Genomic DNA, 18,897 nt, shown 5'->3' on the forward strand with positions numbered 1-18,897 from the left:
CTGTGGAAAGGAACAATCGGGAAAGAAGGAGTTGGCAAAAGCAATTCAAATGGAATTCTGCTCCTGACCAAGTATGCTGAACATGAACTTATTATTACGAACACTCTTTTCCGACAAAAGGAAAAGTTCAAAACATCTTGGAGACACCCACGGTCAAAACACTGGCATCTTCTCGACTACGTCATAGTTTGTGCCCGAGATCATAGTGACGTCCTTCTCACAAGAGCAATGACAAGTGCTGATGACTGTTGGACTGATCATCGCCTTATTTGATCCACAATGAAAATTAAGATCGCTCCCAAATGGAGGCTGCAAAAGAAGCAGGTCAGGCGCAAGTTGAAGGTTCAAGATTTGAAGGACCCTGTTAAGCGTGACCACTTCCAAGCAGTCTTAGAAGAAAAGTTCCCATCAGAGTTTCCAGAAGAAATTGAGGAACATTGGAGCCAGTTGAAAGCAGTAATCATGATTGCTTGTGAGGAAACCATAGGCTACCAAACCAGAAAAAGTGGATTGTGGAAATTATCGTGGTATCTCCCTCCTAACCATTGCAGGCAAAGTTCTGGTGCGGATCCTTGCATCCCACCTTTTGCCCTTGTCAGAAGACATTTTACCGGAATTACAGAGTGGTTTCCGACCATGTCGTGGAACTGTGGATATGATCTTCATAGCATGGCAACTGCAAGAAATGTGTCGGGAGCAAAACCAACAACTGTACATGGCTTTTATTGATCTAACTAAAGCCTTTGATTCAGTGAACCGCCGTGCTGTCTAGACTGTACTTTCTAAGATTGAATGTCCTGATAAATACATCAATGTCCTAAAATTGCTTCATGATAACATGAAAGCAACTGTTCTGAGCAGCACTAGCTCCCAGAGTGAACCTTTCAAAATACAGCCCTATTTGATTCCTGTTTGTATCATTGCTCCAACCACGTTTGCAGTATTTATTGCCGTCATTCTTAACTTAGGTGCTGGGAAGTTTATTCATTTACAGAATGGATGGAAAGCTGTTCAGGCTTAGCAGGCTGAAAGCCAAGAGTAAGGATCTCCACAACATCTATTGTGGAACTTCAGTATGCTGATGACAACACAGTCTTTGCCCACTCTGAGAAAGATCTTCAAACTATCTTGAATGTGTTTGCCAATGCTTACACACGTCTTGGTTTCACTCTTAATATCAAAAAGACTAAAGTGCTCTATCAGCCCTCTCCAAATGAGGTATTACATGTCCCATCTATCAAAATCAATGGAATGGCACTGGACAATGTTGATCATTTCCTCTACCTTGGAAGTCATCTTTCATCCAAGGCAGATATTGATTCAGAAATTCAACATTGCCTGAGCTGTGCCAGTGTAGCTTTTTCTCGTTTATGGCACAGGGTTTTTGAAGATCACGACATTTGAACAGACACCAAGCTTCTTGTTTATCAAGCCATTATTCTCCCAACACTGTTGTATGGGTCTGAAACCTGGATAACCTATAGACACCACTTGAAAGTCCTTGAGAGGCACCATCAACGCTGCCTTTGTAAGATTCTGAAGATCAAATGGGAAGACAGGCACACCAATATTAGTGTTCTGAAAGAGGCAAATACCACCAGTATCGAGACAATGATACTCCATCAGCAATTCCACTGGACTGGTCACGTTGTCCGGATGCCAGACCATCACCTCCCAAAACAGGTCCTATTCTCTCAGCTGAAAGAAGGGTACTGTAACGTGGATGGACAGCGGAGGCGTTATAAGGACTTGCTGAAAGACAACTTTAAAAAGTGTAATATTGACATTGACACTTGAGAGGCACTTGCCCAGGATCGCTTAAGATGGAGTGAAGTCCTACATGATGGTCCCCTGCATTTTGAACTTGCTTGACGACAAGCTGAAGAGGACAAGAAGCGCAGGAGGAAGGAGACTGGCTTCCAATCATGGTCAACAGCCTCCTGCTGAGCCTGAAAACATCTGCCCTCATTGTAATAGAACATTTGGTTCAAGGATTGACCTTATTAGCCACCTGAGGATCCATAACTCCCATTGAAGATGATCATACTCGGTAACGAGTGATCGCCCTCATATGATGGAAACCTCTTCAAGCCAGGGGGTGGCAGCACACCCAGGACTCCTACTTCCAGCACCTATGGATGTTCCCTCAGGGAACTGATGGGCAAGGTCCCCTGGGAGAATAACATGACGGGGAAAGGAGTCGAGGAAAGCTGGCTGTATTTCAAAGAAACCTTATTGAGGTTGCAGGAACAAACCATCCCGATGTGTAGGAAGAAAAGTAAATATGGCAGGCGACCAGCTTGGCTTAACAGTGAAATCCTTGCTTGTCTTAAACACAAAAGAACAGCTTACAAGAAGTGGAAGATTGGACAAATAACCAGGGAGGAGTATAAAAGTATTGTTCAGGCATGCAGGTGTGAAATCAGGAAGGCCAAATCACACTTGGAGTTGCAGCTAGCCGGAGATGTTAGGAGTAACAAGAAGGGTTTCTTTAGGTATGTTAGCAACAGGAAGAAAGTCAAGGTCTTCACAGACAAGGTCAGCTCCCAGACAGCTGCACTCTGCAGCACGGTATGGGGAGGAGGTGACCAGCTCTCTGTGGAGAAAGAAGTAGTTTGGGGCTATTTAGGAAAGCTGGACGAGCACAAGTCCATGGGGCCGGATGCGCTGCACCCGAGGGTGCTAAAGGAGTTGGCTGATGAGATTGCAGAGCCATTGGCCATTATCTTTGAAATATCATGGCGATCGGGGGAGGTCCCGGATGACTGGAAAAAAGCTAATGTAGTGCCCATCTTTAAAAAAGGGAAGAAGGAAGATCCAGGGAACTACAGGCCAGTCAGTCTCACCTCAGTCCCTGGAAAAATCATGGAACAGGTCCTCAAGGAATCAATCCTGAACCACTTAAAGGAGGGGAAAGTGATCAGGAACAGTCAGCATGGATTCACCAAGGGCAAGTCATGCCTGACTAACCTAATTGCCTTCTATGACGAGATAACCGGTTCTGTGGATGAGGGGAAAGCAGTGGATGTACTATTTCTGGACTTTAGCAAAGCTTTTGATACAGTCTCCCACAGTATTCTTGCCAGCAAGTTAAAGAAGTATGGGCTGGATGAATGGACGCTAAGGTGGATAGAAAACTGGCTAGATGGTCGGGCTCAACGGGTAGTGATCAATGGTTCCATGTCTAGTTGGCAGCCGGTATCAAGTGGAGTGCCCCAAGGGTCGGTGCTGGGGCCAGTTTTGTTCAATATCTTCATTAACGATCTGGAGGATGGTGTGGACTGCACCCTTAGCAAGTTTGCAGATGACACTAAACTGGGAGGAGTGGTTGATACGCTGGAGGGTAGGGCTAGGATACAGAGGGACCTAGACAAATTAGAGGATTGGGCCAAAAGAAATATGATGAGGGTCAACAAGGACAAGTGCAGAGTCCTGCACTTAGGACGGAAGAATCCCATGCACTGCTACAGACTAGGGACCGAATGGCTGGGCAGCAGTTCTGCAGAAAAGGACCTAGGGGTTACGGTGGACGAAAAGCTGAATATGAGTCAACAGTGTGCCCTTGTTGCCAAGAAGGCTAATGGCATTTTGGGTTGTATAAGTAGGGGCATTTCCAGCAGATCGAGGGATGTGATCATTCCCCTCTACTCAGCACTGGTGAGGCCTCATTTGGAGTACTGTGTCCAGTTTTGGGCCCCACACTACAAGAAGGATGTGGATAAATTGGAGAGAGTCTAGCGGAGGGCAACAAAAATGATTAGGGGGCTGGAGCACATGACTTATGAGGAGAGGCTGAGGGAACTGGGATTGTTTAGTCTGCAGAAGAGAAGAATGAGGGGGGATTTGATAGCTGCTTTCAACTACCTGAAAGGGGGTTCCAAAGAGGATGGATCTAGACTGTTCTCAGTGGTAGAAGATGACAGAACAAGGAGTAATGGTCTCAAGTTGCAGAGGGGGAGGTTTAGGCTGGATATTAGGAAAAACTTTTTCACTAGTAGGGTGGTGAAGAACTGGAATGGGTTACCTAGGGAGGTAGTGGAATCTCCTTCCTCAGAGGTTTTTAAGGTCAAGCTTGACAAAGCCCTGGCTGGGATGATTTAGTTGGGTTTGGTCCTGCTTTGAGCAGGGGGTTGGACTAGATGACCTCCTGAGGTCCCTTCCAACCCTGAGATTCTATGATTCTATGAAAGCATTAAAGAGAAAATGTATTAAAAACAATAAAAGAATCTATAAGCTTACCAGAGATCACCCTGACTTCAGTAAAGGCTCTGGCTGGTGAATGAACTGTCAAACCCCACAGAAAGGGTTTTCTGTGGTCACGAGTTCATAACTGTCTTTGCTCAGAACAAGCCCCTCCTCCTACATGACTTTGATTGTCCCTTCATTAGACAGTTTGGGTCTTTTTATCTGTCTTCCTGTCTGCTGGTCACTTGTTATAATAAGTCCCCCTCTCGGAGTGAAGCTTTAAAAGGCTGAGTTCTTGCATAACCGGAGTAAGTGTGTTTGCATAACGCATCCCCAAGATTTCCTGGGAAACCTACTGTGATGAAGGGTGGATTTTCTGTAATATTTTTATGATTTGTATGTGTGCTTCAGCTTCCAGCTCTACTTTGCAATGTTACTCAATGATTGGAAAATGGTTAAATCTGCTTTTAGGGCACAGCAAGAGACATGAGGTGTTGGGTCACATAGCTGTCCAGGATAGAATGAATGGATCATTAAAGGACCAGCTGAAACCGACCCATATCAATGGAGAATCTGCAAAGACATTGGGAACCCCAGTAACCAGGACATTCATACCTGGCAACCAACCTGAGAAAGGCAAGGAAGCAGAGCAAGGGCTCCAGCTCAAGAACAAAGGGGAAAGGTGTCAGGTGGCTGGAGAAAGGGTTGGCTTTTGGAAGAGACAGCAGCTCTCACATGGGACTGACAGAGAGATGGAGAGCCAGAGCCAGAAATAGATTTCATAGCAACTTGGCTGGCTAACTGCACTGGCTTGGCCAGAATGAAATATGCCTTAAACTTTGTTTCTGTTTACCTAAGGACTTCTTGATGCTGTGTCCCAGTTGACACAAATCCTACTCTATTTTGAAAAGGCAGCCTGGTGTCACTGCAAATACTTGCCGAGGAGCATTGGTCCCTGAAGATTGTAGAAGTCTCTGACCAGGAGTCTAGCTTAGTTGGACTTGCTGGGCAGAGCTCACCGTGTTAAGCAGGCAGGCTAGAACTGAGAGGCTCAGGGCTTGTCTACACTGCCGGCCAGATCGACGGACAGTGATCGATCCAGCGGGGGTCAATTTATCGTGTCTAGTATAGATGCAATAAATTGACCGCTGATCGCTCTAGCGTCGACTCCAGTACTCCACCTCAATTAGACGCACAAGGGGAATCGACGGGAGAGTCTCTCCTGTCAACACACCACAGTGAAGACACTGTGGTAAGTAGATCTAAGTACGTCGACTTCAGCTTCGTTATTTTTGTATCTGAAGTTGTGTAACTTAGATTGATTTCCCCCCCCCGGTAGTGTAGACCAGCCCTCAGTCTCGGTATCAAGACCAAATGGCCTATCTTTAAGGAAGAGTGAAACCACTTGAGAAGGAGGGATGCCACACAGAAGGTGTTCCTCTAAGGGACTATTTAAAAGCTGGAGCATAGTACAGATCCTGTGGGTCTGTGACACCTTCTTAACTTGAAAAGTTCCTTCTTGTCTTGACCCACTGCTTCAAACAGTCCTTTGAAGCTCATGACACTTCCTGTGGTTTTAGACGTTAAATACAATCCCACAATAATACATAGACATTTACATTGTTAATACAATGAACTCCTAAGATACTTAAACTTAATTCAAGGTTTGTCTAGAATATTGCAGGAAATTCTGTCACAACTATATAGCCTTGTCACACAGTGCAAATCTTTCTTTGTGCAAATGTCAGGTCGAGGCAAACAGATGAAATGCTATCTCAAGGCAAAGTATTTCTGAATACTACTATTTTATTACAAAATTGGAGATTGGTCCAAGATCCAATCTGGATGTATATATTCCCAGAGTTCAGGAGACATTGAGATGCAAAGTTTTGATTCATGCTCCTCTATCTCCATTATTATTTTATCTTTAGCCTTCCACGCATAGCCATGTAAGTATATACTGTATAGCTTGTATCTTTTTATTTATACATATGCAATGTAATTAGTCATTGACTCATTCTTTGAATGAGATACATTATGGAAGTATATTGGACTGTATTGCTTTGTTGAAATAAACCAGAGGTCTCAAACATGCGGCCCGCGGAGTTATTTCCTGCGGCCCACCATAGCTCCTCTCACCCCCCGCCCTCCCGAGCGCACCATGTCCCCACTCCCCTGCCTACCTCCCAGCACTTAGGACTTTCCAGGAGGGAGGGGGGAGGAGCAGGGATGCGGCGCGCTCAGGGGAGGAGGCGGGGCCGGGGCGGGGATTTGGGGAAGCGGTTGGAATAGGGGCAGGGAGGGGGCGGAGTTGGGGCGGGGACTTTGGGGAAGGGGTTGGAATGGGGGCAGGGAAGGGGTGGGAAGAAGCATGGCTGGGGCAGGGCTTCATGGGAGGGGAGGAGTGGGGACGGGGCCAGGGGCAGAGGAGACGGCTTTTGTATCTTTGTATGAAAAGGTGTCAGTGATGCAGCCCTTGGGCCAATGTACTAGTCCTCATGTGGCCCTTGTGGTGATTTGAGTTTGAGACCCCTGAAATAAACACATTACAGAAACACCACACTGCGTAACCAATTTACATTTTGTTGCAGAATGAGATAAAAAAAATATATTTCTCTCTTGCCAATACCATATCTTTGAGTTGTCTCTTCACCTTGCTGGCTGTAGAAAATATGTCCACCTGTTTCGTAGGAAAGGGGACTGGAAGAATGACAAGAAGGTCCATAAAGACAGGCGAAGTGATTCCCAACAAAATTCCCACATTGAATGGCACTTATAGAAGTTAAGAGAGAACCTATTAACTCATCTAGTCCTTTCCTATGCCAAAGCAGGATTATTCTCTACACTATATGTTCTCATCCTTTACCTAGGCTAGTTTTAAATAACTTAAGACATGGGGCTTTTTATTGCTTTATTGTTTCATTGTTGGGAAAATTATCTTTATTCAGGACAAATTTTCCCTTTCTTAATAATATCCCATTACTCCTAGTTATTCCTCTTTGAAGTCAATAACATTACTTGAACGAGTAAGGGCTTTGTGTGCAACTAAGGGTTTGCAAAAAGTCATACCCTGGCTAAGCCATGCTAATGACCCACAATGTGGTGTGGAAAGTCAATTGGCGATAAAGCTAATACATATCAAAATTCAGTCACTCCCATTACATCAGAAAAGGCAGGTACTTTAGCTGGGACTCTCAATTAATTTTGCTTCTAATTTGCACTGTCTATTTAGATTATAAACTTCTTGGGGTGAGGGGAGAGTAGCACTGTATCATTCTGTCTTGTACAATGCCAAGTATATTGTTGCCACTTTACAAAAATATAATATACCAATAATAGGCCTAGAGGCTGCAGTGATGACAATGTTACAAAAATGCAGTGGCAGTCAGACAAGATTAATATTGCAGTTCTTGAACAAAGGGTTGTTTGACTCCCAGCAGTGAGTAGACAAACTGCCTTTTGTTCTAACCAAAATATACCAAGTACCCAATTGGAGGGATCCAGAATAGAAGTAATTTTAAATTTAAACTAGTATGGGAAGTGTGATCAGTATCAGCTGAGTTGCATGGAGATTCTCAGAGAATGGAAGAGCGCGAAGGGTGCAGGAACTCATGTTGTTTGCTCTCTACCCTTTCTCTCCATCCAAGAGTTCAGATGCACAGAGGTGTAGAGGAGGCTTCAGAGGGGCCATGGTCACAGTCCTCAGGGGTGGTGGGGGAACTTAATACCATTCAACCAGTGGAAAGTTGTCCTACAATCAATTACCAAAGCAGTGGAAGATTCCCTGTGTAGGAGAATGCTCAGGAACTGTAGGGTCAGGGCTGGGCAGCATTGCTGCTGTTGCACCCAGGGGCTGTTCTCTAACTACTCCCCAGGGAATGCATGGTATCCAAAAGGAGCAGGGTGGGGAAGAGAGTTGGCAGAGCCCTGGCTATGTGTCCATGCACCAGCCAGCAGAATGTGTCAGCTGCACATGGATGAGGATTCTGCACCCCTTCAAGAGTATCTGTTTTGTTTCCTCCTGTACCCTGACAGCTCTGGGAGGCTGTGTGTCTCTGTCAGGTTGCCTCCATTGTTCCATGCTACCCGCCCCCCCCCCCAGTGCAGAGCCATTTCCTCAAGGCAGGGGTAGTCAATTGTTTTCGATCAAGGTCCAAATTTCTTGGTCAAGGTCCAAACTCCAGAGAAAAACAACAATAATGATGCTAAGTACAATCACCCAAGCAGACCTTCTCCTTTTGTTCCAAGATTTCTGTTCTATTGCTAAAGCTTTTTAGTTAGCTTCCAGGAATTCATGTTGTTGTCATCCACTTCAATTGTCATATTCCATCATCTTTTGTCTTTGGCCTTGCACATAGCATTTGATTGCACTATTTTTCTATAACCTTCAATGGTGCTATTTAAGGGTGTTCATTCAAAGTGCCCCTTGACAGAAGATTATCAAAACGTGTCCATTCCATGCCTGATAAATAGGAGAGTTAATAAATTGCAGCCCCAGGACTTTGACTCCCCTTGTTTTATACCAACCGGGGGAGTTTGTATTGCTGTGTTGAGCTAGTCCTCCAGTCTCAGTTTCTATCTACAGAGGCATTCTGTGAAAGAGAAGTAACACTGACCTAAACAGGAAACACTGTGAGCTCTAAATGCTTGTCATAGCTGTTAAATGATACAATGGTTCCCGAACTGTGGCTGGTGGCCCACTGGAGGTCCATAGAAAGACAGCTGATTAGATGGCGTGAGCTTTTGTTTCCAGGCTCGGAGGTTTAAGAAGCTGGAAGTGAGGCAGAGGCAGTTGAATGTTGAACTCTCTTTTATTACAGACTGCTGTCACTTAAGAATAGGGGAAACAGAAGTCCCCTCAGTGACTGGAGTCATGGGGACTGGAGCTGCCAGCCACTGCAGAAGAGGAATGGAATGTAGTTGTAGCTGTCAATCCCAGTCCCCTTGCCTCTCAGGAGAAATGAGGCAGCATGTACAAGAGAGCAGCTATATCCAGGAACGAGAGACGGGAAACAAGAAGGGAAGCATGTGCAGGAGGGACACAATTGTTGCAATAGCTGAGTGTTGTCACTCAAACCTTAATCTTGCAAGTATTTGCAAGCTGTGTCAGGGTGAGCACAGTTGCTGCACTCCAGCACCAGGATAAGCACAGGCTGGGGGGAGGGGGGCAGGCAAGGTTAAACTTTAGACATAATCTTCTGCACTGAGCAAAAACATGTGTGAACTCCGTTATGTGTCTTCTCCCTTCTCACTACCATGAGGCAAAAAAGGAGCAGAATATGGGGAAATGGTCAAATCTGAGTAAGCAGTTATGGGTTTAAATGCTATTCTCAGATTGCAAATGAGGTTTTTATTTAGGCATTCCCATCATTGGCTGTACTCCTACTATTAGTCTGCACTAACTTTATAGCCATACTGCAGCACTCTCTATGCAGAATCAGGTTGTCATACATTTCTTTACCTTCCTGTTAGAGTGGATTCCTACAGGCAAAAACCCATCTTTCCTTTTGCACATATTTTAGTTTCACACAACTACACCATTACCTGAATTCAATTCACATTGGTCACAAACATATATAATCATTAGAGAGAAGAAAATTCTATACACATAAGACTGATATGAATAGACAAAAGATTGTACTTCCCGAAGCATGTTGCTGCTTTTAATGGACTATACTTAACGCACAGCAGCATGCTCAAGGTATTTTTGTATATAGAAAAAGAAAGCTCTTGAGCAAACCTTCGCCTCTTTTGACTTAGCAGAAATGGTCAGTTTACGATCTTAGCTTTCAAGGCTCTGCATCTACATAGATCTGAGTATAATCTGGGGATATTGGGTCTGAATTTTAAGGACTTTTTTTCATGCTCAGTTCAGAATCTGAGGATTCTTATCAAAACAACTGTTGTGATTGTAAGTGAAGATAATTGTCATTATTTCTTATTTTCTTCCTTTCAAAATGTATTCATGTTCCACCTCTCTGTAGTGCCTACAAAACCCTGCCAATTGGCATTCTCCCTAGTCATGGGTCCATTTCTTTTTCTTTTTAAATTAAGTTGCTGAATAACCATGTTATTTTACTGATGTTAGCCCTTTTTCTCCTTAGTCTTGGTCACCCCACTGTTCAAAATTAGCATGCAAGCTCCTTTGAGCCAGAGATCCATCTGCTGCTGTCCTAACTCTTAAGACTTTTTAAATAACATTTACTTTGTAATAGTGTTTATAGATGAGTCAAAATGATTTAAGCAAGTTGTGTTCTCTTCACATTGTTTAGTGAATACTGCACTATTTTGTACCAAATGAACAGGGGCGGCTCTAGGCATTTTGCCGCCCCAAGCATGGCAGACAGGCTGCCTTCGGCGGCTTGTCTGCGGAGGGTCCGCTGGTCCCGCGGCTTCGGCGGACCTCTATCAGAGAAAACTATGTTGACATATGATAAATATACTTTATAGGTTATTTGGCTATCAAGTTGTCCATTATACTGCAAAAGTTATGTCACTTATTAGCAAAAGCTTAAAGGTATGTATATATTTTGTTCATCCTTTCAAATGGAGTACTAGCACTTTTTATTGTCTTTGATACCTAATTAACAACACTGTCTTGATAGTTAGCTGACAAATAAAATTTGAGGACTATATATATATGTCCTAATTATAAAGAAAAATATCAGTGATCAGCATTCCCTTTAATGGGCCAAATTCTACTTATTTACACCTGTTAATTTCTTTGATATTAATGCTATAGGTACAAAGGAGGGAAGAAACTAGGCCTATGAACATTTGCTACAGGTACTGACACATGCATAACAATATAATCAAGTCACACTCCACTGGCTTGGAAGTGTGACTTTTACAGTTACATTTGATTAAAAATATAATCAAACCACTGTACTTATGCTGGCATGCATTGATATTTTAAGATCAGGTCTTTCCACCAGTGCAAATGTGCATCATGCTATCTTTTTTTATTGAAAGTGAGGTGATTATCTAGACAAGTGGAGACCAGAAAATAGAAGCATGACTTAAAAGAAGCCCTTGTCAGCCTTGAGCTTTGAAATCTATAAGCTGTATGTGTATAAAAAATAAATAAAAAAATCCACAGACCTGGATGGAATTAACATATGCAATACACAACTGTATAATACACTTGAATAGGGGTTCTCAAACTTCATTGCACTATGACCCCTTCTGACAAAAATTAGTTCATGACCTCAGGCTGGGGGACCAAAGCCTGAGCCCCACTGACCTGCAGGTAGGAGCAAAGCTGAAGCTCCAGGGCTTCAGCCCCTAACAGGGGGCTCGTAACCCAAGTCCCAACATGTAGGGCTGAAACCTCACACTTTGGCCTTAGGCCACAGCAAGTCTAAGCCAGCTCTGGTGACCCCATTAAAATGAGGTTGGGACCCACTTTGAGAACCACTGCACTAGGACTCTTATCACTGTATTTTGAGCCAAGTGATTTGTACTCAGTCAGTGGATGGAGACAAATGTGGCAGAGGAAACAGGAAGAATGATTGAGAGGAAAGGGATGCAGGGATAGGAAGAAGAGGTAAGAGGGCAGAGGGAGTGGGGGTAATAGTGGATGAGAGGTTGAAATGGAGGATGAAAAGACGACGGAAAAGATGGGAATTTGAACAAAGTGAAAGAGGCAGAAGCTGAGCTGTAGGGATAAGTAGGGGCTGAGGAAGTGTAGTGTATGAATATGGGGAAGCAAGGCTGTGAATGGTGTGGGTAAAGGCACTGCCATGATATGGAAGGAAGCAAGCAGATGAAGAGTTGGGGGTGGGGAGACAAAAGGACTGAAGGTGAGCTGTTCCAGAGGCCACTTCAATTCTTCAGAAACTTGCTGTTTCTCTTCAGCAATGTTTTGCCTATTAGGCACTGCTTCAGCATGGGGATGACCTGATGCTAGTTGTAAAATTGTGATTCCTCTGTACAACTCCTGCAGTGCAAATCATGAAGATGGTGTAGAAGCAGGGCCATCACCATTTACCCCACAAGAAAATATGCTACAGCCCCTGGAGGGGTGGGGGCATACTGCTTGAGAACCAGAGTGCTTCAGGATACTCTTGAGTCCTCAGTATAGAAGTCCTCCAGCACTTTCCTTGAAACAGTATAGATCTAGTATCAGTGCTGATCCCACAGGAAGCAGATTGCTAAAGGAAGCTTTAGTAATGGCTGCAAGTAGTAGTGGAGCTGTGCTATCATAGAATATCAGGGTTGGAAGGGACCTCGGGTGGTCATCTAGTCCAACCCCCTGCTCAAAGCAGGACCAATTCCCAACTAAATCATCCCAGCCAGGGCTTTGTCAAACCTGACCTTAAAAACATCTAAGGAAGGAGATTCCACCACTTCCCTAGGTAACCCATTCCAGTGCTTCACCACCCTCCTAGTGAAAAAGTTTTTCCTAATATCCAACCTAAATCTGCCCCACATCCAAGCCATTGTGTAGTATTATGTTTTTGCACAGGAATTGCAACAATTGTTTTAAGTTGAAACTTGTTTGAAGTTCTAATGCTATAACATTGTATTTCTTGTTCACTGTGTCTTTGTAAATCTGAGGGGTGCATGTTTGGGGCTAGGACGAGCAGAGACCAATGAGTCTCCCCTCACCTGCTGTGGGGCTGGCATGTAAGAATACAAGGAAAAGGGGGAGTATAAGGTAGGTTACAGATATCTAAAATCAGCTATCAAAATTGAAAGCTGGCTTGCAGGAGAAAGAGGGCTGGTTACTGGGGAAGATTTTTAGGTGCAAGGCCTATTTCCTATACAAACTCCATTTCGATTTCACTAGCTCCTGGGGACCTTAAGTATGGTAGGAATTTTCAGTGCTGTGGATCTGATGAGCACAGGAAGGAAAATCTATTCCTATGCTTAGTATATCTGAATACTATATACAACCTTCCCTGAGAACACTGAAGTCCACTGAAGCAGGGACTCTGGAGCACCTTAGTTTGCTCAATCAAAGGCAGACCTCACCACACTTAAGGTCTACAGGAGGGATTTGCTCTTGGAACCACCTTTTGGGTATGCATACAGCTTTGTTTTTTACAAATCTTGTTTTGAGAATTATAAATGTTGAAACTCTTAACAGTTTACACACAACTCAATAGATTGAAATGTCCATAATGGTCAGCTAAATACACCTAAACTGGTTTCTATCTAAGACTCATACAGCTGTGAGCCACTTTCAGCTAACAATCAAGTAAATGAGACCTGAAGCTGTTTTCTTAATTAAACTAAAGATTGTAATATGACATTAAATACTGCTTGCTGTATTCTGTTTGACAGTGCCTAATAAGGCAATATGAGAATGCAATCAAAGGAGAATAATCATTGGTAAGGATACAGAGGTCACCAATTCAGACTTTAACAGACCTCTGACTTTTAGTTGGGGCCCTGGCAGGGCCCCTGATTTTTATTCCCTTCCACCCCCCTCTGTATTTTTAGTAAAAGTCAGGGACATGTCATGGGCTTCCAGAATTTGTGTGTTGCCTGCAACCTGGCTTATTAAAAATACTTGTGACAAAATCTTAAGCTTAATCATTGGCACAAGCAAAGCATAGTGATTAAGGTACACGTGTTTAATAGTACACGTGATGTACAGAATTTGTTACCTTTGTTACCCAAAACTGATTAAATGACACTTTTGATTATAGAAGGAAGATTAATTTTCTAAAGCATATGTTCAGAAAGCAGCCTTGAAAGCAATCAACCATCACTCACATTTTGTCCTAAAGAGACTCCTTTATTTTTTTAAGTTAGGACTATGCCATGAATTCATAGGGAATTGGCTCCAGCAGCTCTGGCTCTTTGCCATTGGTTCTCACAAAGTGTGCTTCTCTGGGTGGAGCAGGCTGAAAGCAAAAATAGCAATAATCATTAATGTGACAAACACTCAAAAGTAACCTGACTTGCTACATTTAAAATATTTGCAGTCACATTAGCAATGTATAAACCAATTCCATCATGTGTAATGTGAAGTTTGTCTTTTCATATGATTCTATTAAGCTAAATGTATTTCCGATCTGACTGCTTTAACAAAATAGTCTCAGTACTATTGAGTAGTAGTTATGGGAGGGGTTCCCGCATTGTAGAGAGAGGGAGTAGCCAAGTCAACAGAAGAATTCTTCTGTCAACCTACTTGTGTCTACACTGGGCATTAGGTCACCTTATCACCACCACTCAGGAGGTTATGGATTTTTCATACCTCAAAGCAATGCAGCTGGGTTAACCTAACTTTTTCCAGTACAGACCTACCTTAAACAAATATTCAGTGTTTATCAATATTTCTCCCACTTAGGCCTGGTCTAGTATTGACACAAAAACCATTAGTTGATTGGCCCCCTCCTTCACTAGTGTCTGAGGAATAAATGCTCATTTACATGGTCAAGCAGTTTGGGTCTTAAGTGTCATGGGTGTATCATTAGTTCAGTTAATAAAAAACAGTACCTGGCGTTTCAGTTCAAACCAAGTGCCTTTTTCCTTTGCTTCCTTTTTCTTCCTTTCATTTTCTTTCACACGCTGCAGGAAGCTGTCTCTGCTCTTGGAATGCTTAATATGCTCAATACGCACATTTATTCTCTTGGCGAGAATCTTGCCCCTAAGGGAAAAAGCCTGTTTTGAATCTATTGCACTTAAAACAAAAATATTGAAGATTATTTTAAAGTCACAGAAGCATTTTTCTTAAGGGCTGTTGCTCAAAATGCACAGAACTGTAGTCAGATTTTTATCAGTTTCTACAACAAGATGTGTTAGCACATAGTTAAGTGTTGTATCATCTCAGGACTAATACTCTTGAAGACAAATGATTCTCTCCTCTGTAATACAGGGACAAATAGTTGTATCTACCACCACTATTGTAGTTCAATCCACAGTCAGTAAGTCCAGGGATAAGTAGGCTACGTACCTTGTTGTAGTGACTACACTATATTATGCCCAGTTGAGTAAAATTAAGACAACATAATGACCTTTAAAAACATATTTAGTATAAATATGCTAGCCAGCTGAACTCTTCATAATCTTGTTTAGAGTGCCACTCAGAGACCAGTGTTTCCCCTGACAGGATCCAAGCCAAACAAACATTGTTTGCTTGGGTTTTAAAAGGACTTATTTTACCCCAACTGAATGACCAAGGAAGACAAGAAATGTCTACTTGGCAAAGTGAAAGAGGGGGGTGTCACTACAGTTATTTTCAAAAATCAAATTTCACACAGAGGAAAGTTAAGACACTTACTTAACCTGTTTGTTTACAATAATGCCAACAGCATGCTGAGTAATGTTAAATACCCTTCCAGTCTTGCCATGGTAACACTTGTGGGGCATACCTTGTTGAACAGTACCCATGCCCTGTTAAAAACATAATAGAGTAAGACCATTAAAATAAAGTGAAACCATTCTACTCAGCTTTAATGTGGAGAATAAAGAATAAATTTGACATTCTTAATTTTATGGATATCTTGGAAGATGTTTAAAGGTTTGCTCTGAGCTACTCAAACGGTCACAAGATATCTGAAATCTATTAAACTTCTCTGACAATCCTGGCTTGCTTTCAGTGCCGGTGAAATGATTTGCTCATTTTGCTATTACCAAAGCAATCACACGAGACAGTCATCATCAAGCTCCAGAATGTCAAGAAGCTTAGACTTTGCATCCTTTGCTTTTTCAAACAGGCAAATCTTCTCAAAAGTTTGCAAATTGGAAGATAAAAGTAGAATTCTTCTATGAATAAATCAGTATCCAGTGAAAAAGCTAATTTAAAGCAACACTACGGTTGATTCTGGAGCACAAGTTCAGAAAATACAAAGTTATGGTACTCACTGCAACTGAAACTGTCACACTGCACCTATTATATATGCAACCAAGTACATCCTTTAGTTTATTCCCCATATTTTAAAATGTGTTCACTGCTTCCATCTCTGTGCATATACTTTTAATATATAGACTCCCCAAGCAACTCTACCTGTATCTAGGATTTTAGGTAGGAGCTAAGCCAGATCCCCTTTGCACAATACCCTAGAAGTAAAATGTTGGCTCTGTTAGGCCAATAGAGAGTTGCAGACTGAGTTATTACTGCTATTTGTATATCAACAACATCCAGGGGAGCCCCCAATCATGAATCTGGGTCCATTGTGTCAGGCACTGTACAAAGAGTAAAATCTCAAGATATCCAGCTTCTAGACATCAATTCCCAGTGAACATGCAAGATAGAAAAGACAGCTGTTACAGCAACCAAAACAGTCCATTAATTAGCATTTACAGTCTCAGCCATGTTTTTAAAATGTATACTACATTGTTTTGACACGGAATTTGTTTTAGACCGCCTTATTTCATCTTTAAATTATGCTATACTATTAGAAGATACCTTGATGTCCACAATATCACCCTTCTTGTAGATTCGCATATAGGTGGCCAGAGGGACAACTCCTGGTGGGGGGGGAAAATACAAGTCATTTAATAATTTTACTAAAAAGTGGTATTTCTCAAACTCATCTGAAAAAGCTTAAGTGACTAGAAATGGAGAAGCCATCCATCTGCTCACATTTAAAAGAAGTGCAATTTAAGACACTATGGCTTATTCAAGTTCAGTTTTAACCTGATCAGTGTAGAAGTTACAAGACAATACTACATTGTAAGATTTTTTCTTCCCCCCACTGTCAGCTGTGTAATTGCTGTTGCCATTGCCTTTTGGTAAAAGCAGTTTGAACTTGTTAGTTAAGTCTATAGTTTTAAGCCAGTGCTCCCAATACATACAACTATTTCTCACTTTCCCCTTCAAAGCAGTTCTTAGCCTATCTTTACTAAAGATGACATGTACTGTATTCATACTGTAACCTACACCTCTACCCCAATATAACGTGGTCGTGGGGAGCCAAAAATCTCTTCTGCGTTATAGGTGAAACCCCGTTATATCTAGGTAGTGGTGGCAGGGCTGCAGTGGTGATTTAAAGAGTCCAGGGCTCCCCGCAGCAGCCAGAGCCCCGGACCCTTTAAAGCACCACCGGAGCCCCACTGCTACCATGCTATATGTGAACCCATGTTATATTGGATCGCATTATAGCAGGGTAGCGGGGTATTTTCAAGCAGTCAGAAGATGAGGTAATCAAAATCTAAGGAAGCTACTACATTAAAAAAACATTTATTCTATAAAAGCAGTGGATATGACAGCATTTTGTTCTGCATTTTTAGTTGCCACCTTAAATACAACTAAGATTATGTCTGACAAAGCAGATATTCACCAATGAAAGCTTGCGCTCCAATACTTCTATTAGTCTATAAAGGTGCCATGGGACTCTGTGTTGCTTTTTACAGATCCAGAGTAACGTGGCTACCCCTCTGATCCTTAAATACGTTATTCTTAATACAATGTTGATGAGAAATGGTTAACAATACTTAAATATCTTATTAGGAATGGCTAAACTCATTACTGCTATGAATGCAGGTATCCCTAACACAAGCTGTACTTACCATGTTTGCGAAATGGCCTCGAGAACATATAACGTGTCCCTCTCCTTTTCCCCTTTGTGTTTGTCATTTTGGCAAATGGCTATTAAGAAAAGAGACAACTCAGATTATCGACGTGTATTCACCCCCAGTGCTAGTCAGGTCTTGCAGCATGCTTGGAGCTAGTGATACTTTCAGACCATACTCCAAATTACTGTAGAAACCCCTGGCAAAATCTTGCTTGTTGCTTAATACTTCCAATAAAAGCTTCATAAAAGTCACTAGGGGAAAAATGTGACAACTTTGCCTAGATGAACTAGGTCAGAAAAAATATTTTAACCTAAACACAAAGATGGCAGAGGGAGAGGTACGTTCGCTAGCAGATCATTGAGAGAGACTTCACACAGTGCAGGCAGCTAGCCCTGGCGTCACGTTAACAGCTGGATGAAGGGACTATACAGGCACGTAGCCCCTTAGCAGCCAAGCGATACCACACAGCCCGGGGCGGACCTACTAGGACGCAGGCTGGAGACCTACCCCCCACCCCCGCCTGAACAGCCGCCGCGGAGGCGGCAATGCCGCTCCCCGGCCCCAGCCCGCTCCCCCGCATCTCAACTTGGGGGCCCCCTTCCCCATGCAGCCACCTCCGGGCCCCCTCTCAGGCCTGTGCAGCGGCCTCCCCTTTCTCGCGCCAACCCCCCCACCCCGGGCCCGTGCAACCGCCTCCCTTTTCTGTCCCGGCTCGTGCAAGCACATGCAGCGGCCCCTCCGGCCCATGCAGCCGCCCTCCCCGCGCTGCTGCTGCTGCTGCCGCCGCCAGCCCCAGCCCCAGCCCCGCCAGGCCTCCAGCCACCGCCCTCCCCACCACCCAGCGGTACCGCAGCCGCGGGGCTCCCTAGCCGGTGTCACAGCAGCGTGACAAGAGCACTAGGTCTCGCACATACCTACAAAATGGCGGCTCAGGCCGAAAGGAAGGAGGAGGGACCTCCCGGGCTCTCTTAACGGGGCACCTCAGGGGCTGTCCGCAAATTGCCTGACTATAAAGCAATCGAGGGCAGCGGGGCTGGGGGGCAGGAAAACAACAGCGGCTAGGGATTTACCGAGTCGTGCCCTGTGTGACACACTTGCCATACAGTGCCCGACTGTGGGCCTCGCCATCGATTGAAAACAGGCAACTGTGTGGCCAGCCCAGGAAGTGGGCTTTGGAGGGCCACGTGACATGGCGGAGCGGTTGGGGGTGGGGTCTCAGTCCGTCATCTATCGGGAGGTTGT

General features: G+C 43.6%; 1 protein-coding gene and 2 non-coding genes across 4 annotated transcripts; all 3 read right to left on the reverse strand.

Annotated features, from left to right (window-relative positions):
* Nucleotides 1-13,909: 13,909 nt before the first annotated feature.
* RPL21 (ribosomal protein L21) lies at nt 13,910-18,647 on the reverse strand. Of its 2 annotated transcripts, none has more exons than XM_045017124.1 (6): nt 18,570-18,647; nt 17,650-17,728; nt 16,547-16,608; nt 15,419-15,531; nt 14,635-14,785; nt 13,910-14,039 (listed from the first exon to the last, which is right to left on the reverse strand). In XM_045017124.1, the coding sequence occupies exons 2-6, from the start codon at nt 17,714-17,716 to the stop codon at nt 13,950-13,952; spliced, it is 483 nt and encodes a 160-aa protein (XP_044873059.1). In that variant the 5' UTR covers nt 17,717-17,728; nt 18,570-18,647; the 3' UTR covers nt 13,910-13,949. The 2 variants fall into 2 exon arrangements, with proteins under 2 accessions (XP_044873059.1, XP_044873069.1); XM_045017134.1 differs by lacking the exon at nt 18,570-18,647 and adding an exon at nt 18,504-18,507.
* On the reverse strand, nt 15,230-15,359 carry LOC123362348. Its single transcript, XR_006576446.1, has one exon. It is a non-coding gene; the product is annotated as a small nucleolar RNA SNORA27 (small nucleolar RNA).
* On the reverse strand, nt 15,729-15,805 carry LOC123362331. The gene has a single exon (XR_006576430.1). It is a non-coding gene; the product is annotated as a small nucleolar RNA SNORD102 (small nucleolar RNA).
* Nucleotides 18,648-18,897: the final 250 nt, after the last annotated feature.

This window comes from Mauremys mutica, chromosome 1, assembly GCF_020497125.1.
Source record: "Mauremys mutica isolate MM-2020 ecotype Southern chromosome 1, ASM2049712v1, whole genome shotgun sequence".
Classification (NCBI taxonomy): domain Eukaryota; kingdom Metazoa; phylum Chordata; order Testudines; family Geoemydidae; genus Mauremys; species Mauremys mutica.